Below are 21,110 nucleotides of genomic sequence, written 5' to 3' on the forward strand. Positions count from 1 at the left end.
CATACAGCCAAAGCCACACTGGAGTGGCTTAAAAACAAAAAGGTTAGTGTCCTGGAGTTGCCCAGTCAAAGCCCGGACTTCAATCCAATTGAGAATATGTGGAAAGAGTTGAAAATTGCTGTTCACCAAAGGTTCCCATCCAACTTGATGGAGCTTGAGCAATTTTGCAAAGAAGAATAGGCAAATATTGCTTAGTCCAGATGTGCAAAGCTGGTAGAGACTGATCCAGATAGATTCATGGCTGTAATTTCTGCCGAAGGTGCCTCTACAAAATATTGACTGAAAGAAGTGATTACTTATGCATTCAATTATTTTGTTTCGTATTTATAATTCATTTAGAACAATCTGCAGATTATATTTTTCACTCTGACATTTTATACATTTTCTGTGTTGATCAGTGGCAACAACTCCTGATTAAATCAATTCTGATTTCATGTTGTAACACAATGATATGTGGAAAAGTCCAAGGGGGGTGAGCCACTGTATCCCATAGTAGTGCTGCTAGTGCCAATGCCAGCAACATTCATGCCAAAGAGGATCCTGTTCAAACTAGTTCTTTTTATTAGCAGAAGGAAACAGTGATTCATGTATTTGATCAAATGGAGGAGCTGCTGCTGTTCTAGATAGTATACCATCTGAGCTTCAGATAAAGAAGGGATGTTGTTCAATCATGACAATTCACTATGTGTTCTGCAGAACTCTTATTACAGTTTGCAGAGTGCTTGTTCTGTAGTTCTCTGAAAATAGTACTGAATTAGTGCCCAACAATAGCTATGATGTAGCTTGGTGGTGGTATTAGGGGCTGGTGTATGAACATGCATATCGGAAGCCAGTTATGGTGAGCCGGTCTGGGTCAAGGTCCAGGGCTTCTTTTTAGTCTCAGTCCACCTGTCAGGTGGATGGAATATCTTGGTAATGGAGGGATGTAATCAAATTTGCAGACAACATGAGAAATAAGCTTTTTGCACATATGGAAAGTTTCTGGAATCTTTCATTTCAGCTAATGAAACATGGGACCAGCACTTTAAATGTTGCATTAATATTTCTGTTCAGCATTAAACAATTAAATAATACACATTTAAATTCAATTTTTAGACTGGTAAGTTGAGCTACTATTGGAATCAATTCCTCTTTCGTGTGACCTTGCATTCACTGACTTTCGTGTGAATGTACCAATATGCTTAGACAGTGCAAATGGAGCAGTAAACAGCCACCACCTGCTACAACATCTTTGATTACCAGTTTCTCCTCAGAGATCAGACTCTGAATTCCCCGCTGGCTAGTTCAGTCTGTGCTTGTGCCTAAAGTATTGCTGCCATCTTGTGTGCACATGGCAGTACTGCAAAATGTTTCACATCATAGCTAGTGTTTAGTAGCTTTAATGTTTATTAATTTTAAAATAATAAATAATATTTGTTGAGGTACTTTTTTTTACAAAAACATCAACAGAAAAATCAACACAAGGGGTAAAGTGTAATTTATATACATACACACACACATTATATATATATAGTGACCCAATGACTGTCGACCCACCACACAACAGGTGGCAAAGGTTTGGGAAAACTGAAGATTTTAAATTTATTCAGGGATCCTTTGCACAAAAAACAGGGTTTCACAGCTAAATGAGAGCTTGTCATTTATGTTCATCCATCAAAAAAAGTCAAACTTCAAGCTAGTACAGGTTTTCACTTAACTGGCCCTTTTTCTCCCACCAAACATAGAGAGTCCACTTTACAACAGTGCAGTCCATTCAATTAGGCCAAACAAACAAAGAAGGAAGGAATACACTATTCAGTAAGAGTCCTCCCTCTATCTCTCCCAATTAACTTAACAGCGAGAGATCAGAATAACTTTTTGGAAACATATTTCTGATGACCGTTCAGTCCTAAGCTAATGTTAAAGCAAGATAAGAAAGGAAATTCATGGTATCTGTGTTGGTTCCGCTGATAGCAAGTCCACTATGTGCGAGTGGGATGTTTCGTAAAAATTATATACCTTAAAATATATTTAACGTGTACACTTTAATGCAGATAGCTGACAGTTATATACACAGTGCTTATGAAGTCATCTGGACTATTACACATATTTAGTAAAAACTACACCATTGAGTCATTCAATTTGGCACATGTACAAATGGGACAATGGAGAACATTGAATACTCTCTCATGCTCTCTTGAACACCAAACACCAAACACCTTTGCATGCACGATATGAAACAAGGGAATATAATTTTGTGACCTTGTGCAGTGCAAGTGTGTTATTGATTAAACTGCAGATAGTAAAAAAATAAATAACATAAAAATGCCTTCACTGAGCATTGGGTTCATAATAAAACGCTATAACGATGCATACACGACTACTGTATGTGAAAACGTAGTGTTACTATTGCCCAGTATACTAAAGTATACATTATACAGAAAATGCCTGGTACAACCATATGCAAAAATCTATAAACAAGCTAAAGCAATGTAAAATGGAGAGGAATTCTATGTTTAAAAAGTGAACTAGAATGATTAAGAAATGTAAAGATTTCAGAGTAAAAACAATTGGACTCACAGCTTTCCCTTGTGGTTTTATTATGAAAGTGCAGTGGCTCAGAGTCAGGTCAAAGACAAACAGGCCCAAGTTGAATTTACACAAGACTGTCTGAAACTAAATCATGTGTGATTTGTAGGGCAGCTCACTTTAAGTGTAAGTAATCCACAGTAGAACACACACGTGAAAGAGTTACCATTATATAGGTTTGACAATAAGCCAAGTTACCATATAGCTGCCCTGTTTGTGTGTGCTTGGCTTTGTGTTGGTTATATACTATGATCACCAGCGTTGTGCTACTTTACAGTGATCCACTAAGACAGTCCAGATCACAAGTACCTCTAGAACTTGCTATAGTGCGTTGTGTATTGTTACTCTTTACTCTCAATGCTGCAGTTACACATTCTCATACTGATGCTGTTTCTTAACCCATTACACTCAGCCCCATTGTATTCTACATGCCGGTGGGTTGAGATATATCTAATACATCTGTGTGGAGATACTGTCTTGCAAAGTAGGGGAACAAATTTACTCGAGAATTGCTTTTTGTAATACATAAAACATAAATGATCATAACTCCTTCAATGTTTATCCAATTATCACCCAGTTTGTCTTAAAAGTTTAATTTTGACTATTACTTTAAGGGAAAATTGTAAAAAATAAGTTTACATTACCATAAGTTTAATAAAATCCCAAAATGTATTAATTCATAATAATGCTAATATTTATCTAGGAAGAAATTGTGGTAATATAGTGTGTCTAATCATGATCAACAATGCAGAAACTGATTCAGTAGTTTGTATGCTTTCATTTGAGTTCTCCCACATGCTTGTGGACTTATAATGGAGAAACGGCCCTTTTGTGCGTATTTTGTGGTACAAATTTTCTCTAAACATTTCTGCATAGGCTTCATTCTTTCAAATGCACATTAGTCCTTAATTTCTTATGCTATTTTCACTTGGGTGGTATTTCAACATAACATGTTCATATCAAGATTTCCAATTGACTTTAATGGAGGAAAAAAGTCAAAAAGGTCAACGTTAAAAAAAAAAAAAGTTTTTGTGAAACAAATTGTAGTACTGTAATATAGTTTGTATAATAATGATAAACTATGCAGCATATTATAGTACAGGTTGTCTAGTTTCATTTGATAGGTGACACATAACTGTACTCCTTATAATGTCCATATTAAACACCAACCAGGTGAAAATGGGGCTGAGTGTAAAGTGTTAATTATTTATGTCCTTTATTTATGCCATCCTAGAATGCCCCACTGCCCCAAGCTACTCCACCATTCAGAGGATTCGATGCACCTGGAAACTGTTAAAACAATCTGAAGCCCTTTACCCTAAATCACTCAATACATTGTGCAGTGAACCCAGATATTGCTCAAGTATAGCCAGTGCGGTTTGGAGCTTTCAGCTCAGGACACGAAATGTGCCACACAGACGCTCCTCTGAGCGCTCGGCACCGCACAGCTCCACCACTATGCCAAAAGACAAGGTTTCACGATGCACTGATTTTACAGAGGGGTTATGTCACCTGTAACAAGCTCATGTACACTAGTATGAGCTCTGTTACACAAGCACATTCCAATATGTCACATTTGCACCTACATAACTGTCTGTATGTTTATAGTTTAACTTGGGTTATGGATTGGGAACTGTCCAGAAAACAAACACAATAAATAAATACATACATAAATAACATGCTCTCTGTCTCCAGGCTCAGTCATATGGTAGGCCACATATAGTACATCTACTGCAAAAAAAAAGTGCAACATCACAAACCTAAGTGAAGCAGGTTTATACTCTGTTGCACTACCGCAAATCCAGCAACAATAGGGTATTCTATTATCACCAGATCATCTCCCAGTTGCTGTACAAATGCCTCTAAAGCAACAGTGCAGATCTATTTGATCCGAAACAGGCACTCTCTGGTTCTTAGTTAATTATATGCATTTGCATAAATGTGTTATTAATTTAGATATTTTTTACTGCGTATTTTCTCTGTAGAGTCATACTATTTAGTATATTAGTTACAAAAAATCGAATGTGAAAGAGTATGGAAAAAATATTTTAAAAGCAGTTATAACTGATTATATAGACTAGTCTTTTTCAGCATAGACTGTTTTTTTAACTTTAGTTTAAAATAAAATGTCAGGATTATTATTAAATATCCACGCTTCACTGTTGGGGGCTGGGAGTGACTGAGAACACAACACAGTGAATGTTATAATTATCATAAGCTGATTGCATTTGCTTATGATTATAAGTCATACTAACAAGGGACACTCAGTTAAAACTGTTGCATAAAACAGTCATTGCTTAGACTGGTCTTACTTAATCCATCACGCAACGTATTCTAGGAATTTTAAGACACATGAAGAAAAAAAACAGCAACGATCCCAATTAAATGAAATTCTATGCTAGTTATTGAAATATAATGAAGAAAAAATATAACGTTTGAGGGAAATTTCCTGAAACCTGCGCTAATGCACACAAACACATTAGAGAAGTGAGCAAGGGAGCTAGGGAGGCTCCACCGTAGTCTCAGGCATGCAGTTTCAATGGGAAGATAACTTTTCAGGCTATTTTTATGCAACTGACTAACTTGCATTAGACTAATCTAACAGTCAAATTAAGACTAGGCTAATGGTCCGATGTAGCTTCATGCAACCATACCCCTGGGCAACCTGAATATAGTTTTCCCCAGTCATTAGGAGTCTTTTGAATTATCTGTTAATACCAAGCAAACCAGAGCTTTGAAATTATGCACTAAACTATGTGTCACTAAAACCAGACTAAAAACACAGGGATTCCTCACCAGGAAACATTTCCACATTCGGTTTTTGTTCTTGTGCACAAATAGTAGACTAGACTGCACTGCACACCTTGTGCTTTTTCCAGGGGGAAAGGGGATTGTGGTAGATCCCTTTATAGGATGCAGTGCTTTACAATTCTATGGATACTCCAAACAGTTCTAGATGGGGGGGCTTTAACCTTTTCTAGACTAATTTTTGGACTAGGAGCAGGAAGAATCAGATGTTAGGGTCAATGTGGAATTTTCCTTTAGACTATAGCATTACCAATTTTCACAGCTACTGACATTTCAAAAATAAAATCCTCCCATAGGCTCAGTACTTAGATACATTTACTCAAGCATGACCCCAAAGCAGACATTGGTGTTACTCACATATCTGAACATACAGATTGACTTATGCTCTCAATTCCAAACTGATTTATCATGTTAAAACAGGTCATAAGAGTCCAGTGTTGAAAGTCTTTGTATTTATCAATTAGTTCACATTCCAAGCACCTCATCAGTCCTCAGTTGCTATAAGGCTACAGGTTATTCGCAGTAAACAAACAAACCAAAAAAGAGAAAAATGACAACTCAGCCTGTTATCAGTATTATTCCTATAAGATATCTGTATGCTGTTTTAAACCCAAATCCAGCCTGAGACAGACCTGGTGTTTGAACTCTCAACTAAATCATCAAACCAGAGGAGCTTTTCCAGATCAGCAGAGACACACGGATCCAGGGACACAAATGGAAATTGGGCTTCAAGGCATTCAAGACAGAAAACAGGAGACACTTCTTCACACAGAGAGTTGTTATAATCTGAAACAAACTCCCCAGTGAAGTGGTTGAAGATGAAAATGTGTGAACATTCAAAAATAGACTGGATAGGATCCTTGGATCAATTAATAATGGGCACCAAACAAGCATGATGGGTTGAATGGCCTCCTCTCGTTTGTAAACTTTCTTATGTTTGTTATGTATCTAACACATTGGCAGTAATAAGCAAGTGAGACCAATAAATATCATTGCCACAGTTTAGACAAGTGTTCCATAATAAATTGTTAGCCTAGGTGTCCCCATGTATGGACTGCCCAGGACTAATTAATTTCTGTAACAGGTTCATTATTACTACCCATTGTAATGGAATAATGCAAACATGTAATTATGTCAGTTGTTAATTCTGCATATGTTTCTCTCTCTGTCATTTCTTTTTATGTTATTTGCTAACAACAGTATGGCACCCATATCAATAACTGAAGAGAAGTCAGGGTTAAATCATGTATTTTTTTCATATAAAAAGGCCATTGTCTTTAATGTTTCAATTTGTGACAAAAAAGGAACAAATTAGTTTGCTCTCTCTTATTATGATTGTACATTGTGTGTGCTGTTTTAGCAGGACAATAGGTCTGTTCCAGGCTGGAGTTGACATGAAAAATCAGCATGCAGAATCACAAGTGAAGAGCTGTATTTAGACGAGGGAGTCCATAGTCACAAACAGTTGGCAACAGTGGGTGATGGCTAGAATGACATTCCTCACAGGCGGCTCCGGTCCAGTCTCTTCTTGGCTGGGTTGGGGTACTGGGGGTTCTCTATGACCCCTTCCCCGAACTTGAGCTCCAGGAAGCTGCGATAGTTGTTGGGGGCGTAAGCAGTGATGCCAGCAAACTGCATAGGTACCAACGGATGCAAGAAGTGCTCCGGGAACTCCACGTCCTGCTTGTGCTCCATCCAGGTGTCCTTGGTCATGATGCCATTGCGTGGGTAGAAGGGCCACAGGTCTACATGGAGGTGGTTGGCCTCGCTGAATTGGACCCGGTAGAAATCCCCTTCAACTGCCCGCTCCCAGACGTAGCCATTGGCGTCTACTAATGAGCCTGAGTCTAGGTTCTTCAGGTAGTCGCAATTGGGTACATCTTCGAGGTAGATGCCCAAGTCCACATCGTAGTCCCAGGGGATGATGTCCTGGTGTCGGGCTGCCCCTAGCAGGGTCCCCCCCTCTAGCCAGTAGCGGACCCCAGAGGTCTCTAGAATGTTGATGACATACTTGGCTGTCTCCCTTAGTGCGCGCAGACAGCATGGGGGCGTCCAACGCTCCAGGTAGAGGTACTCAGGGGTGTCATCGTGGACAGTTCCGAAACACCGAGGTGTCTCCTTGCTGCAGCCAAACCACTGATCCTTCCCGTCGGGGTGGATGATACGTTTGACCCCAAATTCCCTAAGCAGCTTGACAGTGGACTCCCGTAGACGGCTGTCAGCCTTCCATTGGTTATGGGCCGAGCCGAAGAGGGGTCTACGGTTGGACCCAAAGGACGGCCCCTCTAGCAGCTTGACTTTCCAGCCACGCAGGGAGGTCTGCATGAACAGAGAGGTGAAAAGTGGCCGGGCTAGGGGGCTTGAGAGATTGAAGAGGTCCTCAGTGCGGATGAGAAGCACCGCGTCACCCCGCAGGGCTGTGCACACGCTGCCACTACTGCCCGAGGCCGCTGGGCTATAGGTGGCTGTCCACTCACGTAGGCTGACCCTCAGGTGCAGGCACTGGACAGATGAGCGTGACAGCACCGGTGCAGCCACCAGCCTCACAGGCCCCCCACCTTCTCCTTCCAGCTCTCGCACCAGCCTGTCCAACTGCCGCCCCAGGTCCAGCTCCACTCCATCTGGTACCAAGAGGATATACTCGGTCTGGATGAAGAATTCAGGCCGGGATGCTTGGGGGGGCTGATCGGGGGCAGGCTTCAGGACCACCAAGCGGACCCCTTCTGTCAATGCCATGGGCGGGTAGGGCAAGCTGTCTGCCACTACAAGAAAGGGAATCTCGGGCCTGTGCTTTAAGAAGGAGTGCGCCACCTCTGGAACATAGTTCTCAAAGTCCTCAAACTCACGCACCATCACCGTGATGCCTGGGCTCCTGCTGTTACCATTGGCCCCCATGCCCAAGCCCACGCCAGACACAGGGAGGGAGGCCTTTTTGGGTGAGCTTTTCCCTGGCTCGCGTCTCTTCTCCATCATCTGCTGCTGGGCCCGGGATACATAGTACAGGATCAACAAGTTAAGGGCTATGGCCCCAGTCAGAAGACCCTGGCAGAAACTCACCCTCATGCTTCTAGTCAAGGGAAACTGAGCTTTCTGCTTGCCTGTCAGATCAGAACCAAGGTGTTTGTGGGGGGCTCATCTCTGTGCCATCAGTTACTGCAGCTCTTCCTCAATTGACTGCCACTAGGTCCTGATACACCAAATGAACAAAACTTACCACCCCATTTTCTGGGCACTTAGAGTAGTCCACTTATAAATCCTGTCTTTCAAACAGGGTGAGGGGGAACTGGAATCAGATCCATCAGTCCTCAAAAGCAGGGTATCGTTTCTCTAAGGCACAGAACCGGGCACCTATTGCTGGGTGGTCAGCTTTATTAAGGACCCCCAACGTGCTACCTTTTGTTCTCAGAAGGAAACAGCAACCCTTCCTAGTTCGATGAATGCAATGAAGCAAATGATGGATACCTGAAACAAAGAGGAGACAATGTATGAAGACCATATCACATAGCTCTGATGGCACATGTCATTAGCTAGACTCAGACGGGGCTCTTGTCTTTTGGAGATATAGGTTGTAATGGCCATATTCACAGAATTTCAAGGCTCATTGATCAGAGATTCTGGAACAGTTCTTGCTGATTCCTTTAAATGTATTGATGTGCAAATTATTTCCCCCTTACATATTGTACCAGTATTGTACAATTCAGTTTGGATTCACACACTTTCAGATGTAATTTGAATCAACTTCCAAATAAAAAAAAATGTTTTGCAATGTAGAAGACCTTGGACCTTAAAACAACCAAGAGCTCCGTTACTCTGATCATAACATCAAATAATCGAACAGTAGAGATCTGGATAACATGTTAACTTGTACCAATTAGACAGATTGATCCAGTTAAGTAATTCACATTTCAGTTTGTTTGAAAAAGATAAAAAATAATACCGTGCAGTTCAGGGTTGCAGACCTCTGAAACAGAACAAGTGAACACAAACCTAAAAAGACTGTGTTTATTTAGCCGTAGGACTTAGGAAAGGACGTGAGTGAGGGTTATGATAACATAACAGAAGGGGATTATGTTCTTCTCAGGATGTTTACAGATGTATAAAGAGTTTAAATCTCTTCAATGACGTGTTGCTTTTGTGCACGTCTGTGTGCATTCATCATCAAGCTAATATAGCTCCCTTGGCTTTATTGTATGCCACATACGTCAACAGCCTGGCTCCTGGGCCAAGACAGATGGTAAGTTGATTATGTGGTGATAAAACCATGACTAGATCATACAGGTAGTGATGAGGGCTGAGGTGCAGAACCTACAATGAGGTACAATCTCTCTGTTACAGAAATGGACCCCCACACTGTCTATAGGCTGTTGTATTCCATAAATTAAAAATTCCACAGGAATGTTGCCTGGCAATAGGTTGACACAGATTTCAGATGACACCACCCAAATAAAAAGCAGCATTTTCTGCAGTAGATTAATCAAGTGTTTCTTTCTATTAATATGGATATTGAGTAAGTCTTTTAAGATAGACCGCACAACAGACAGATGCCATCTCCCCCCAAGTGCCACAGTTATCAAGTCTCATGCTCAGGCTCCATTTCATGCTATCACGCATTTGCCCAAAAATGTTCTGTGCACACCCCCCACCCGCTCTCAGGGATTGTCGCTAAAATCTCATGTATTTGCCCAAAAATGTAATGTGACAAATCTCACTCATTGACTTTTTGAAATCTTGAGAGATATGAAGTGTACAAACTTTATTTTAAAAAGAATCAAAAGTTACAACAAACTATGATTCCATATTCATTATCAACAAGATTTGTCTGGGCCACTGATTTTAAAGAGCTCTTACCCAGGTGTCTCAGAAAGTAGGCCTCAATTTCTTAGGTAATGTTTGCATAGGGCTACTGCACCTCAATAATGAACAGGAGTGAAAGAGAGTATTGTAGACAGTGTAGAATAGTCTCACAATGCCACTGTAATATCACAATGTTTCTGTCCACATAATTACAGCAGTGTACATTGTCTCTCTTGCTGCTGTCGTTAGTCCAACTTTGTTCTATTATTCCAAGTTAATAATAGAATAAGTAGTAGACTGCATAGTTTTTATGTTATCTATAAACTATGTAATTAAATAAATGTAAGCCAAGACTATACAAGCAGATTTGTTTGTCAACATTTCCCGAGAAAAATAAGAAAAGAAAAGGTAAAAAAAAGGTAACTAAGGCAACCTCCTATAGATTCAACGTCAACAACTGATGTCACAAGTTAAACACGGCGCACTAATACTCTCTTATGTGCAGAATTAGAGCGCCCCCTGACACACACACTCCCATAACTATGGAAACTGCCCATTCTCACATTTAGATTTTTCATTTACGAAAGAACTTAATTTGTTTATATGTTCTATTAAATAATTTGACATATGTCAATGTACCAAGAAATTGTGCTAAATAACCACCATACCAACTCAATAACTAACTTGTCACCAAGGTATTGTATAACGGTTCGGGCATTTTGAGACATTTCAATTCCGATAGAAAACAAACAAACAAACAAACAAACAAAAAAAAAAACTCGGCTATAAACCGAATACATGGTTTTCAGTACTATTATTACCTGTATTGGGAGTATATCCCTAAATGTGAGATCGTAGGTATATCACAGTGAATCTAAATTATTTATTAAGATATATTTTTTTCAATTAATTTAACTGATTACACTATCTCGGTTATAAAACAGTACAATACATGTTATTTTAAGATAAAACGAATTAAGTATTTGCACTGACATAGCCTAACTATGAAATATAGCTATATTATCTATGAATGATGCATATACCGGGGGAAAAACAACACGCACAGTAAATAATGTCTGCAGTAATACAAACGGAAAGGCACATACGTAAGGAAGCAGCGCCCAGAAAGAAGTCTTTTCTTTTTATTTTTCAGGTTTTTTCTTTTTCCAAACGTAATCCGTGAATTGTATTCTTACGAGCCTGCTTTACTTAGGAAATGACTGCAGGAAACCAGCTCGCTCACAATGTGGCAGGAAGCTACGCCCAGGTAGTGGCTCGGGAGGGAATCGAGGCAACCAAAAAGGAGACCACTATTTGGCAGACCAATTCCGTATGTATGTGTGTGTGAGAGAGAGACATACAGAGAGAGAGAGAGTTACTAACGGTGGTGATCCGGGGGGGGATTATTATCATCTCCCTGCTTATCCTGGCGACTCCTCGTTCTCCATCATGGAGGCGGATCGGTCCGGTGGAAGAGCGGGCGGCACGAACCCGAGCCCGTTGCCGGGCGGGAGCGGCGTGGGACGGAACCCGAACGGGCCCAAAGCGGCGGCGGCGACCGCGGCGGCTCCTGTAGCGGGGGCGATGGCAGTCTCTTCCCAAGCTAGGGAGCTGCAGGAGGGCGAAGCGGGCCTCTCGCTCCCCGGAATTCTGCACTTTATCCAGCACGAATGGGGACGCTTTCAGGCCGAGAAATACCGATGGGAAGCCGAGAGGGACGAACTCAGGGTAACTGCATATGTACTTCCCACATTTATAACGTGAAAAGAAAGGCATCAATAAATAATCACAACGGGAAAAGGCATTGCATCGGGGAATGTAGGTCAGTGACAGACGCTGGTCGTGGAGGTGGTGTATTTTGTGTAGTAATACCCAGGTAGCGTTATAAACACACACACACACACACACACACACACACACATACCGTTTAGGCTGTACTTCTATACAGGCTGGTACATTGTCGTGCAGCATTGTGTTGGACTTGCAATCAAGGCAGGCGACTCTTTGACGGCAACTCTTTGACACGACAACAATGATCTCTCTATTTACAAATTGCATTTTATTTTTGACACTAAATACACGTATCACAGATGTCATTAAACGTACACTATCCGTTTATCTAAGGGTTGCCCGTACTGTATAAGGTTAGACACGGATGTGCGCGTTAGATATAAGCGGTTATTCTGTATTAACGTGTACTGTGCACCCGTGTTTGTGTGATATAACTATGTAGTATGTCAGAAGTTCAAATATTACTAGAAGTATGACTTGACTGTATCTCAACCCGGAACACTGCTAAAACCTGTTTAGTAGCACAGCCAGCTAATACAGTAATATGAACTCGATTTAGCAAAACGCTTAACCCTCCTCTCTCTGTTTTCTTTTACTCTAAATGTGATTAGGGCCCATCGTACAGCTTTACACTTGAATAAATTGGGTATTTTTGACTTTAAATTGGATCGGTATGTCCACGTTCATTAAACACGGACAGGGATTGTGCTGCTCCAGTGTGTTTTTGTGTATGAATTCGTGTGTGGAATAAACAAACCACAAATAATTATTTCTCACCATTGCAAAACATGTACAAGTGATGGGATATTGACGTGATTATTTTGAAAGTTTATACCTTTTCATGAAAATAAATACACTGTTGTAAGCTTTTATGTTTACCCTTGGGGATCAAAATGATGGGGTCACCAGGAAGTACTGAAATCAAAGTCAGAATAAATGACTGGTTTGTAGAAGTGTTATCTCCATTCTTTTTGCTTGTGCTACCTGGCATTGTTGTGTTGTCTTTTTTCAGTCCTGTCTCTCATTTATGCAAGTTTGAGTACTTTTTCATTTTCAGTGGACTCTGCAGTGCTTGATCTCAAACACAGCATGTTCTTTCTAGGTTAAGTAACATGAATTGAGTATGGTTGTGTGTTTCTGGTTTTTCATCATGTTAATCAAACACAAGTTGCCTTACAGAGGGTCAGCATGTAAGAGAAGGGAGTGATGGTGCTTCTTTGCAAGTCTCCTGATTTGGGTGGAGTTGTCTAGGAGAGGTATAGATTAGTGCTGATAGGATAGATATTATGTATGTATGTTTGTATATAAATTAGATTTGAACACTTGTTTGCATTGATTAATGCACACTTAAAATCCAGGCAACCCTTTTATTCCAGTTTATTCAATGACAAAATAACCCTAAATGTCACTACATCTGTAATGCTTTACTATGAGGGCTACACAGCAATTTAACGTTTCTTTTTTCTGAGCATATCATATTAAGTTGACACTTGACTACATGCCTTAATAATGATTTTTGACCAGATTTTTCCAGATGCGTTTTCAGATGATTCTCTTGCACAGATATTTGGTAATACACTTTGATTATAAAGCTTGTAGTGGTGTGCTGGCAAGGCCCCTAAGAGACCTTTTGCTATTTCATGGTTGTATCTTTCACTACAATGATGCATAATAAACCATGAACAATGTCAAATATCACCCAACAGCAGGGGTGTCAGACTCCAGTCCTGGGGGGCCACAGTGTCTGCTGGATTTCATTCCAGCCCAGACTTGGCTCCATAATTGGTCTAATTAAACAATTAACTGAATGAATTTAACACTTCTCTTAGGACTCTATGGTTTACATGTTTCAATGAGTAATTAACCAATTGTAAGGTAGTGGCTATTAAAGACAAAAAATAAAGCTTTAGATAAGCCTAAATGAGTAAATAATGACATTAAGTAATTGAGAGCTCAGTTGGAACAAAATACAGAAGAGTAGGGGGTCCACCAGGACCGGGGTTGAGAACCACTGATGTAGAATAAAACACATCACATCCACTTAAATCCACTTAATGAAACTATAATTCAGAGAGTATAATGTATTATATGTATTACAGATGGCAGAGGAAATTACAAGGCCCAAAAAGAAGACAGTGGGTATTGGATAGTAGTAGTACTTTAGTAGTATAGTTTTTATACAATAATCAAACCACAGGAAAGTGGCATTAATCACTTAAAATAGTGACTGTTTCTTTAAAATAACTTTTTAGTTTGCAATGAATATTATGTGCATTTGACCATTATAGTTAATATTTTGATTTGCTAAAACCCTGTGTATCCTATCTATTTTAGAATTTAAGACGTCCCATTCATAAGTTTAATGTTCGATCTGAGCCCAGACCTAAACATACAATATTAAGATCATACACAATAATCCCAAAATATGAGTGTAACCAGACATCTACACGTAGAAGTCTAACTGATCAATTGTGTGAACGAGACTTACCTCACACTCCATAGTTTAGCTAGTCAGAACACCACTTGCAAATTACTTTCTAGGGGGTGTTGATTTAGTTTTATGCAGTTGCCTATTGTAATGTGAGTTGTTTGGCTCCACTGTTTGGTAACTGAACTTCAGTTTCTTCCTCTAACCAGGGCTAGTAAAATTTATTTGTAATAGCCGCATTGATATATTTTATTCATGAAGATTACAAGCATCAATTATTGACAAAAAAAATGTTATTGATGCCATAAGAGAGAGATTGTATTGCCTGTGATTTGTCCCTATTACAGTGTGTCTATGTGACAAATCTGAGCTTACAATGCAATGTACTTGCAGCACTCTCTTGCAGGTGAGACTTATCCACCAGGTGCCTTCATGTACATACACATACAACAGTTAGTTGAGCTCCACCCCGCTTAAACACTACATGGCCAAAAGTATGTGGACACCTACTCGGCTGCTCGGCCATGGAAACCCATTTCATGAACCTCCCAACAGACAGTTCTTGTGCTGACATTGCTTCCAGAGGCAGTTTGGAACTTGGTAGTGATTGTTGCAACCGAAAACAGGTGATTTTTGCACGTTAGCGCTTCAGCACTCTGTGTGCTTGTGTGGCCTTCCACTTCACGGCTGAGCTGTTGTTGCTCCTAGGTGTTTCCACTTCACAATAAAAGCACTTGCAGTTGACTGGGGCAGCTCTAGCAGGTCAGAAATTTGCCAAACTGACTTTGTGCCACGTGCTGCAATGTTGAAGTCACTGAGCTCTTCCGTACAGGCCATTCTACTGCCAATTTTTGACTAAAGAGATTCCATGGCTGTGTGCTTGATTTTTATACACCTGTCAGCAATGGTTGTGGCTGAAATAGTCAAATCCACTAATTAGAAGTGGTGTCCACATACATTTGGCCATGTAGTGTATATTTATTTAATCCAATTTGCGCTTAACAAAAAAAGCATAAGGCATTACCTAAATGTTGGAATTTGGCCAAACAATGTCCAAGGTTACTATGCAAAAGTAAAATCCAAACTACGCTCGAGTGCTGTCCTGAACCATTTGCGGACACCCTGAGTGGCAATAACGGCCCAGAGAACGTCTGACTTATTATAAAAGGGTAATGCATCAAAGACCCCCGCTGTGAAGTATTCACATTACTACAGGTCAACCATGAATCAACGTTGCATCTGATTTAGTCCAAACAGCTATTGTTCCAATCTGGCCCCTGTAGTCCAGAATGTCCAGATAGATCCCATTCCAATCTTGGCTCTATTGTTCATATAGCATTACTTCATTGTCTCTAATCTAGGACCTATTGTCCAAATAACGTAGTTTCAACCTGTGCTCTGTTGTCCTTATAGTGCTGGCTTCAATCTGGGCAATATAGTCAATATAGCACTGGTTCCAGTTTAGGCTGTCTCACAGCTTTACTTATAGTTTGCTTTGTATGTGTTTGTGTTAGCTATCTACATCCAGCATTATGCATAGAAGTTGAATACAAATGTATGTTAATAATAAATATTTATTGATTCCAACATAAAAAACATCTCTGCTTTTGTCTGTTCACAATTGCATGCGTGTGCACTGGCAAAAGCTTTGAAACAGTAGTATTCCTGTGAATGTGATTATTACAGCTTTGAATGCACTTCTAAAATCCAAGGTTGCAGGGTGTGTTGGTGCAATAAAATATTGTCTTGAAATCTAATGCATTATATTAGTAATTGTTTTCCTGTTTATTTAGTTGGGTGTATTCATTTTTTACACCTTTGGACTTTGCTGTTCTATTGAGTTCCTTAGAACTCAATCTGTCAATAACCAGTGCTAAGATTTGAGGTAGGGCTAAATGATGGTACTTGGATATGATCCTGCGTTTCAATCTGTTTATATGTGGGAAGAAAAGAGGACAAACAGAAAAACATACTTAATGTCTAAATGTAGTCAGGACTTTTATTCACATATATAGGCATGTCCTCAGATTTTATTTGATGGTCCTAATCAAGGGCTCAATTGAAATAATATTAATAGCTTGATTGATGGCATAATTGACATTTTCTGACTCCAGATAGGAAAATCAATGCCTAGATCCTCTCCCAACCAGTCATTCTTAATTTAATAATGTATTTATTATATAATACACACACACACACACACACACACACACACACACACACACACACACACACACACACACACACACACACACACACACACACACACACACACACACACACACACACACACACACACACACACACACACACACACACACACACACACACACACACACACACAGTGCAGAAGTGTGGGTTACTGCTCAGGACTCTGAAGTAGAGGGTCATGAGTTCAATCCCAGGTGAGGGACACTGCTGTTGTACCCATGAGCAAGAGACTTTACCTAGATTGCTCCAGTAAATACCCAGCTGTATAAATGGGTACAATGTAAGTCACCATGGATAAGGGTGTCTGCTAAGAAATCAAGTAATAATAATAATAATTGAAGGACCAGAATCTTGCTGACATTACAAAGAACATTTGCATTCTACATTTATTTATATAGCTGTGTATGCCTTCAAATACATGCTTGAGAGCTGTGTTTTCACTTTCCTCAATAGCATGGTCAAGCCAAATACAATGCAATTGTTATTTATTTATTTATTTATCACACAGTGATAACTGCACGGTCCCTTTGGACTGAAAAGACAGATGACAGAAATGTCCTGCTGTCATATTAAACAATCAAAGGAAAATCAAAATAAATCTGGATAAAAATTAAAATGATAATTCACTCAAGACTAGAAATCTTTACATTTTGTGTCCTGTGCCAAATATGGGCTTAAGGTTTAACCAAGTATCTGCATGTAACTTCTTCACTATAGGGTGGGGTAGTTTAAATGTGTTCTCAAAGCATATTTAGCACTGTGTATAGTGATCTCAGAGCTTAATTTGCAGATGTATATTGATGCAGGCTAATGCGGTTTTGAAACCTTGGAAGCAAAGGCAGGGGACAAATTGGGACCAGCAATTGTGGATTAAATGTCACAACGGCTTGCCATAGGAACCTCCTGTAGAAGTGACTGTAACGAAGACAATTCAGGTTCAATGTGATTTATTACAGAGTCCAGAATATAGATCACAGTAGGGCTGGGCGATATGACTTAAAAATAATATCTCAATATTTTTAGAAGTTTGGGCGATACACAATATATATCTTGATATATTTTGTTTTTATCCAATCAAGCCACAAAATAAGACCAAAGACATTCAAACTACAAGTATTTCGTTAATCCTTCAATAAGCAAAACTAACAAATACTACATGCAGGCTGTCATTGTAAATATATGCAGAATGCAACACATTACAGCGCAAGTGTTGTGTTATTACTATTACGTGTGTTATGTTGTTATGGGATAAATATACGTGTGTGTGTGTGTGTATATATATATATATATATATATATATGTTTAAAAATAGCTGGCGTTATAATAGTTTTAATACATCTTAAAGGCGGGGTGCCTTATCCCAGGGATATAGAACAATTATCTGGTCAAGGATGGACAGCAGCTCCCGTCTAAAAACAGTCCATATTCATCGATGTCTCAAAAATTATTTATTAGAGAAAAAGTGAACATCATAATGCTTACGCGTTTCGACTTATCTTCCTCAGAGCACATCTATACATATACACATTATGATTTACTGTCACATAACAACAATAACACACGTAATACTAATCACATGCGCTGTAAAGGTCCAGATTCAGGCAGATTGAGCACAGCCGGGTCTATAGCGGCGCATTAACATCTGCTGGACAGACGTTTCTCCTGTGACTGTCGCGTCTCGATTCTACTTACAAGTACAGCACGGTGTTAATACAAAATAGTTATAATAATAATACAACTGTTGAACCACTTCACCTTAATAAAAAGAAAACCATACTTTCTGCATGTGTTTGCATTGCTTTCCAATTTATTAAAATGAAAACGTTATTATTAATTTTATACAAATTATATCCGTCTAAATTAGCGGGGGTGGGGGTGCCTGCAGATCCAGTTCAGCCCGGTGACGAGAGCGGGGCGGACCGTGTGCGCTTGCGCATTACAGTGTCTCTTGGTTGTGTTGGTTATTGTGTGTCGGGTCTCTCTGCTCATGTCTGTCTGTGTTTCTGATGCTCATTTCTTGCCGCATCCGACACGTGTGGAAGAACCGGGAAGAACGCAAAGCGTCCTAATGACGAAAAATACTGCCGTAAAGATTGTAATTTGCGACACCATGATATAAACGATATAGCATAATATGAAACGATAGACGTTTTTCTATCGTCATACGATATATATCGTCATATCGCACAGCCCTAGATCACAGCATACAAGTATACCGGGTACAGCAAAGGAAAAACTGATAGAAAGACTTTATTGTTAAGTCTTCTCACCCATACCTCTCTCAGAGGTGATTAACTCATCCCTCCCAACAGCATGCTAAACAGACAATCTCCTTACTCATCCTTATCAATAGCTTTTGATACACTATTGATACAAGACTGGTAAGCAAACTGTCTCCTCACCAACCTTTTGGTATCCTATTGATGCCAGAGACCCCCCTCCCACAGCCATCTTCTTTTTACCTCTGTGAATGAGTACAATACCCAAGAACATTTAAGCAGAAGACTTTAGACTGTGGGATATTACCAGAGTGGAATTTCCCCAGCTTCAGTTTCATTCCCTACAGTTCAAAGCCCACAGGACTACCGCTATTGTAAAAATATTTTTATTGACATGCTTGACGCAGCATGTGGGGGCAAATTCTGCATTGAATGCTAGTTATGATTGGTTATTCACTAGATCTGGCTTATGGGGGAGGGTTTTATGCTGAACACAATTGTGAATTGTTGTTCCACTGGGTGGGCTTGCAGTTAGGTTGCAGATTTTAAATCATTAAAATGTAGTGTATTTAGTTGTAGGTTGAGGGGCTACAGTTTGTATTAAAACAAAAAAATGAAATATTTTTAAAAAAATATTTAAATGCTGTAAATATGAAATAGAGCTGAAAATACATCAGCTTATAATCCTAAAATTGAATGTAAAATTTAGTTTAGTTTCATTACTCTCATATATCCTTAAATAACTGCATTATAGAAGTGCAAGATTTCAAGGTAATTGTTAGCAATGTTGTATTTTATGTTAATAATGCGCAATGCTTTTTTCCCTATTATCATTATGCTTTCCATCTTGTGAGTCTGTCGTGCACCGTTAGATACTTTACATCGTGTTGTAATCCTACCTATAAAACACTAATACAAAGTATTAAAGCCGCAATTAAGGCACGTGTGTACCGGTTTAATTTGAACACGTTGTCACATGACAGCCATGGAGAGCTGCACTAGAGGTAATTTACAGAGTGAGGTTTACACACACACAAGTGAACTCCACCGTAGATGCCACCAACACTGAAAATACAGTGGTGTAGTTGTAGAATAACAAGAAGCGTGTGCTGCACGCACTGTTTTTATATTAATTATGTTAATAAGCGGCCTTTATTACTTATTCTCATCATACTATTTCAGACAAATACACCACGCAAGGAAATGTTTTAAATACATTTATTAATAATTTAAAATATTTAGAATGGAGAAGCATGGGCTGGCTCCACTACACCCCTGTTTCAGAGGCTTAGTTCTGCCTTGAACGGATTTTAAAGTGCCTGAGCAGCGCTGTGCTCTGGTGCACTCTGACAGCATTACAGCCCTGGTCACCTCTGTCACAATCATCTATTCTGTTTTCTCTCTAAAATAACATCTGGACCGTACTGATTGAATGAGCAAAAATATTTTGCTACAAATTCAAATTCATTTGGTTTAGTATTCACCGGCGTTCAGATGTGCTAAACGTGTGCCAAGTTCAACATCTTCGAATGTGGATTCGAAGTTCGTCACAACCCTGGTAAATTACGTCAAAATAACGAAAATGGGCGAAACGACCATTTCCACATGTAAACCCACATTTCATGTGTAAATGCTACAGAGTTAATCACAATGCTGCAAGATAACTGTCAGTTTATTGTGGGTTCCAAGGTAGAGTAAGTTGCTGATGGATGTTTCATGGTTAGCAATGGTGTATTTCAGGATTAATGGCAATTTGGAAAGCTGTTTTTTCTTTTTGTTGTTTACTATTATGATCTATATTGTTGTGGGTCAGTTGTGCACTCAGCACTACTGAACATCATGTTGTAATCCTCATTTAATAAAACATTCATATTCGTGGCTTGCTAGCTCGATCAGTGATGTGATAAACCACTCGGGTAAGATCAGTAAAACAAAGTATTAAACAACTAGACTCAAGGCACAAGCCACAGCTGCATACTGTTTAATTTGCACAAGTTGTCACATGGCAGCCATGGATTCAGTGATGCTAGCTTTTTGAGTATTGGTCTCCTCGCATGTAAACCTGTGATGTTCCTTAAAAAACATAATGTACCTATAGCTAATTTACTTATTAATTAATTCCTTTGTCCTTAATTTGTATGAGGTTGGGTAAACGCCAGCTCCTTCCAAGTGCAATACACTAAAATCATGTAAACCACAAGAGTCGTCTTTAACTCTGCCTTATTGTCTCAAGTAAGGTCAAAACACACTTGTAAACTCCACCATTGTATCTGCCTTATCTTTTACAATTA

General features: G+C 39.5%; 2 protein-coding genes across 2 annotated transcripts in view; one reads left to right on the forward strand and one right to left on the reverse strand.

Annotated features, from left to right (window-relative positions):
• Positions 1 to 1,556: 1,556 nt before the first annotated feature.
• fkrp (fukutin related protein) lies at positions 1,557 to 11,401 on the reverse strand. The gene is made up of 2 exons (XM_066704122.1): positions 11,277 to 11,401; positions 1,557 to 8,838 (listed from the first exon to the last, which is right to left on the reverse strand). Exon 2 carries the CDS (start codon positions 8,437 to 8,439, stop codon positions 6,877 to 6,879), a length of 1,563 nt encoding a protein of 520 aa, XP_066560219.1. The 5' UTR covers positions 8,440 to 8,838; positions 11,277 to 11,401; the 3' UTR covers positions 1,557 to 6,876.
• A 74-nt stretch (positions 11,402 to 11,475) lies between these two features.
• strn4 (striatin, calmodulin binding protein 4) overlaps positions 11,476 to 21,110 on the forward strand; it is a 51,184-nt gene continuing 41,549 nt past the window's right edge. Inside the window, exon 1 of the mRNA XM_066704120.1 lies at positions 11,476 to 11,898. Coding sequence (XP_066560217.1) covers positions 11,503 to 11,898 — 396 coding nt within the window. The 5' untranslated portion in view covers positions 11,476 to 11,502. The remainder of the gene's footprint in view (positions 11,899 to 21,110) is intronic.

This window comes from Amia ocellicauda, chromosome 5 (genome assembly GCF_036373705.1).
Source record: "Amia ocellicauda isolate fAmiCal2 chromosome 5, fAmiCal2.hap1, whole genome shotgun sequence".
Taxonomy (NCBI): Eukaryota; Metazoa; Chordata; class Actinopteri; order Amiiformes; family Amiidae; genus Amia; species Amia ocellicauda.

Excerpts from the sequence above, each read along its gene's own strand:
- fkrp (XM_066704122.1), bottom strand. The coding sequence starts at position 8,439 with ATGAGGGTGAGTTTCTGCCAGGGTCTTCTGACTGGGGCCATAGCCCTT.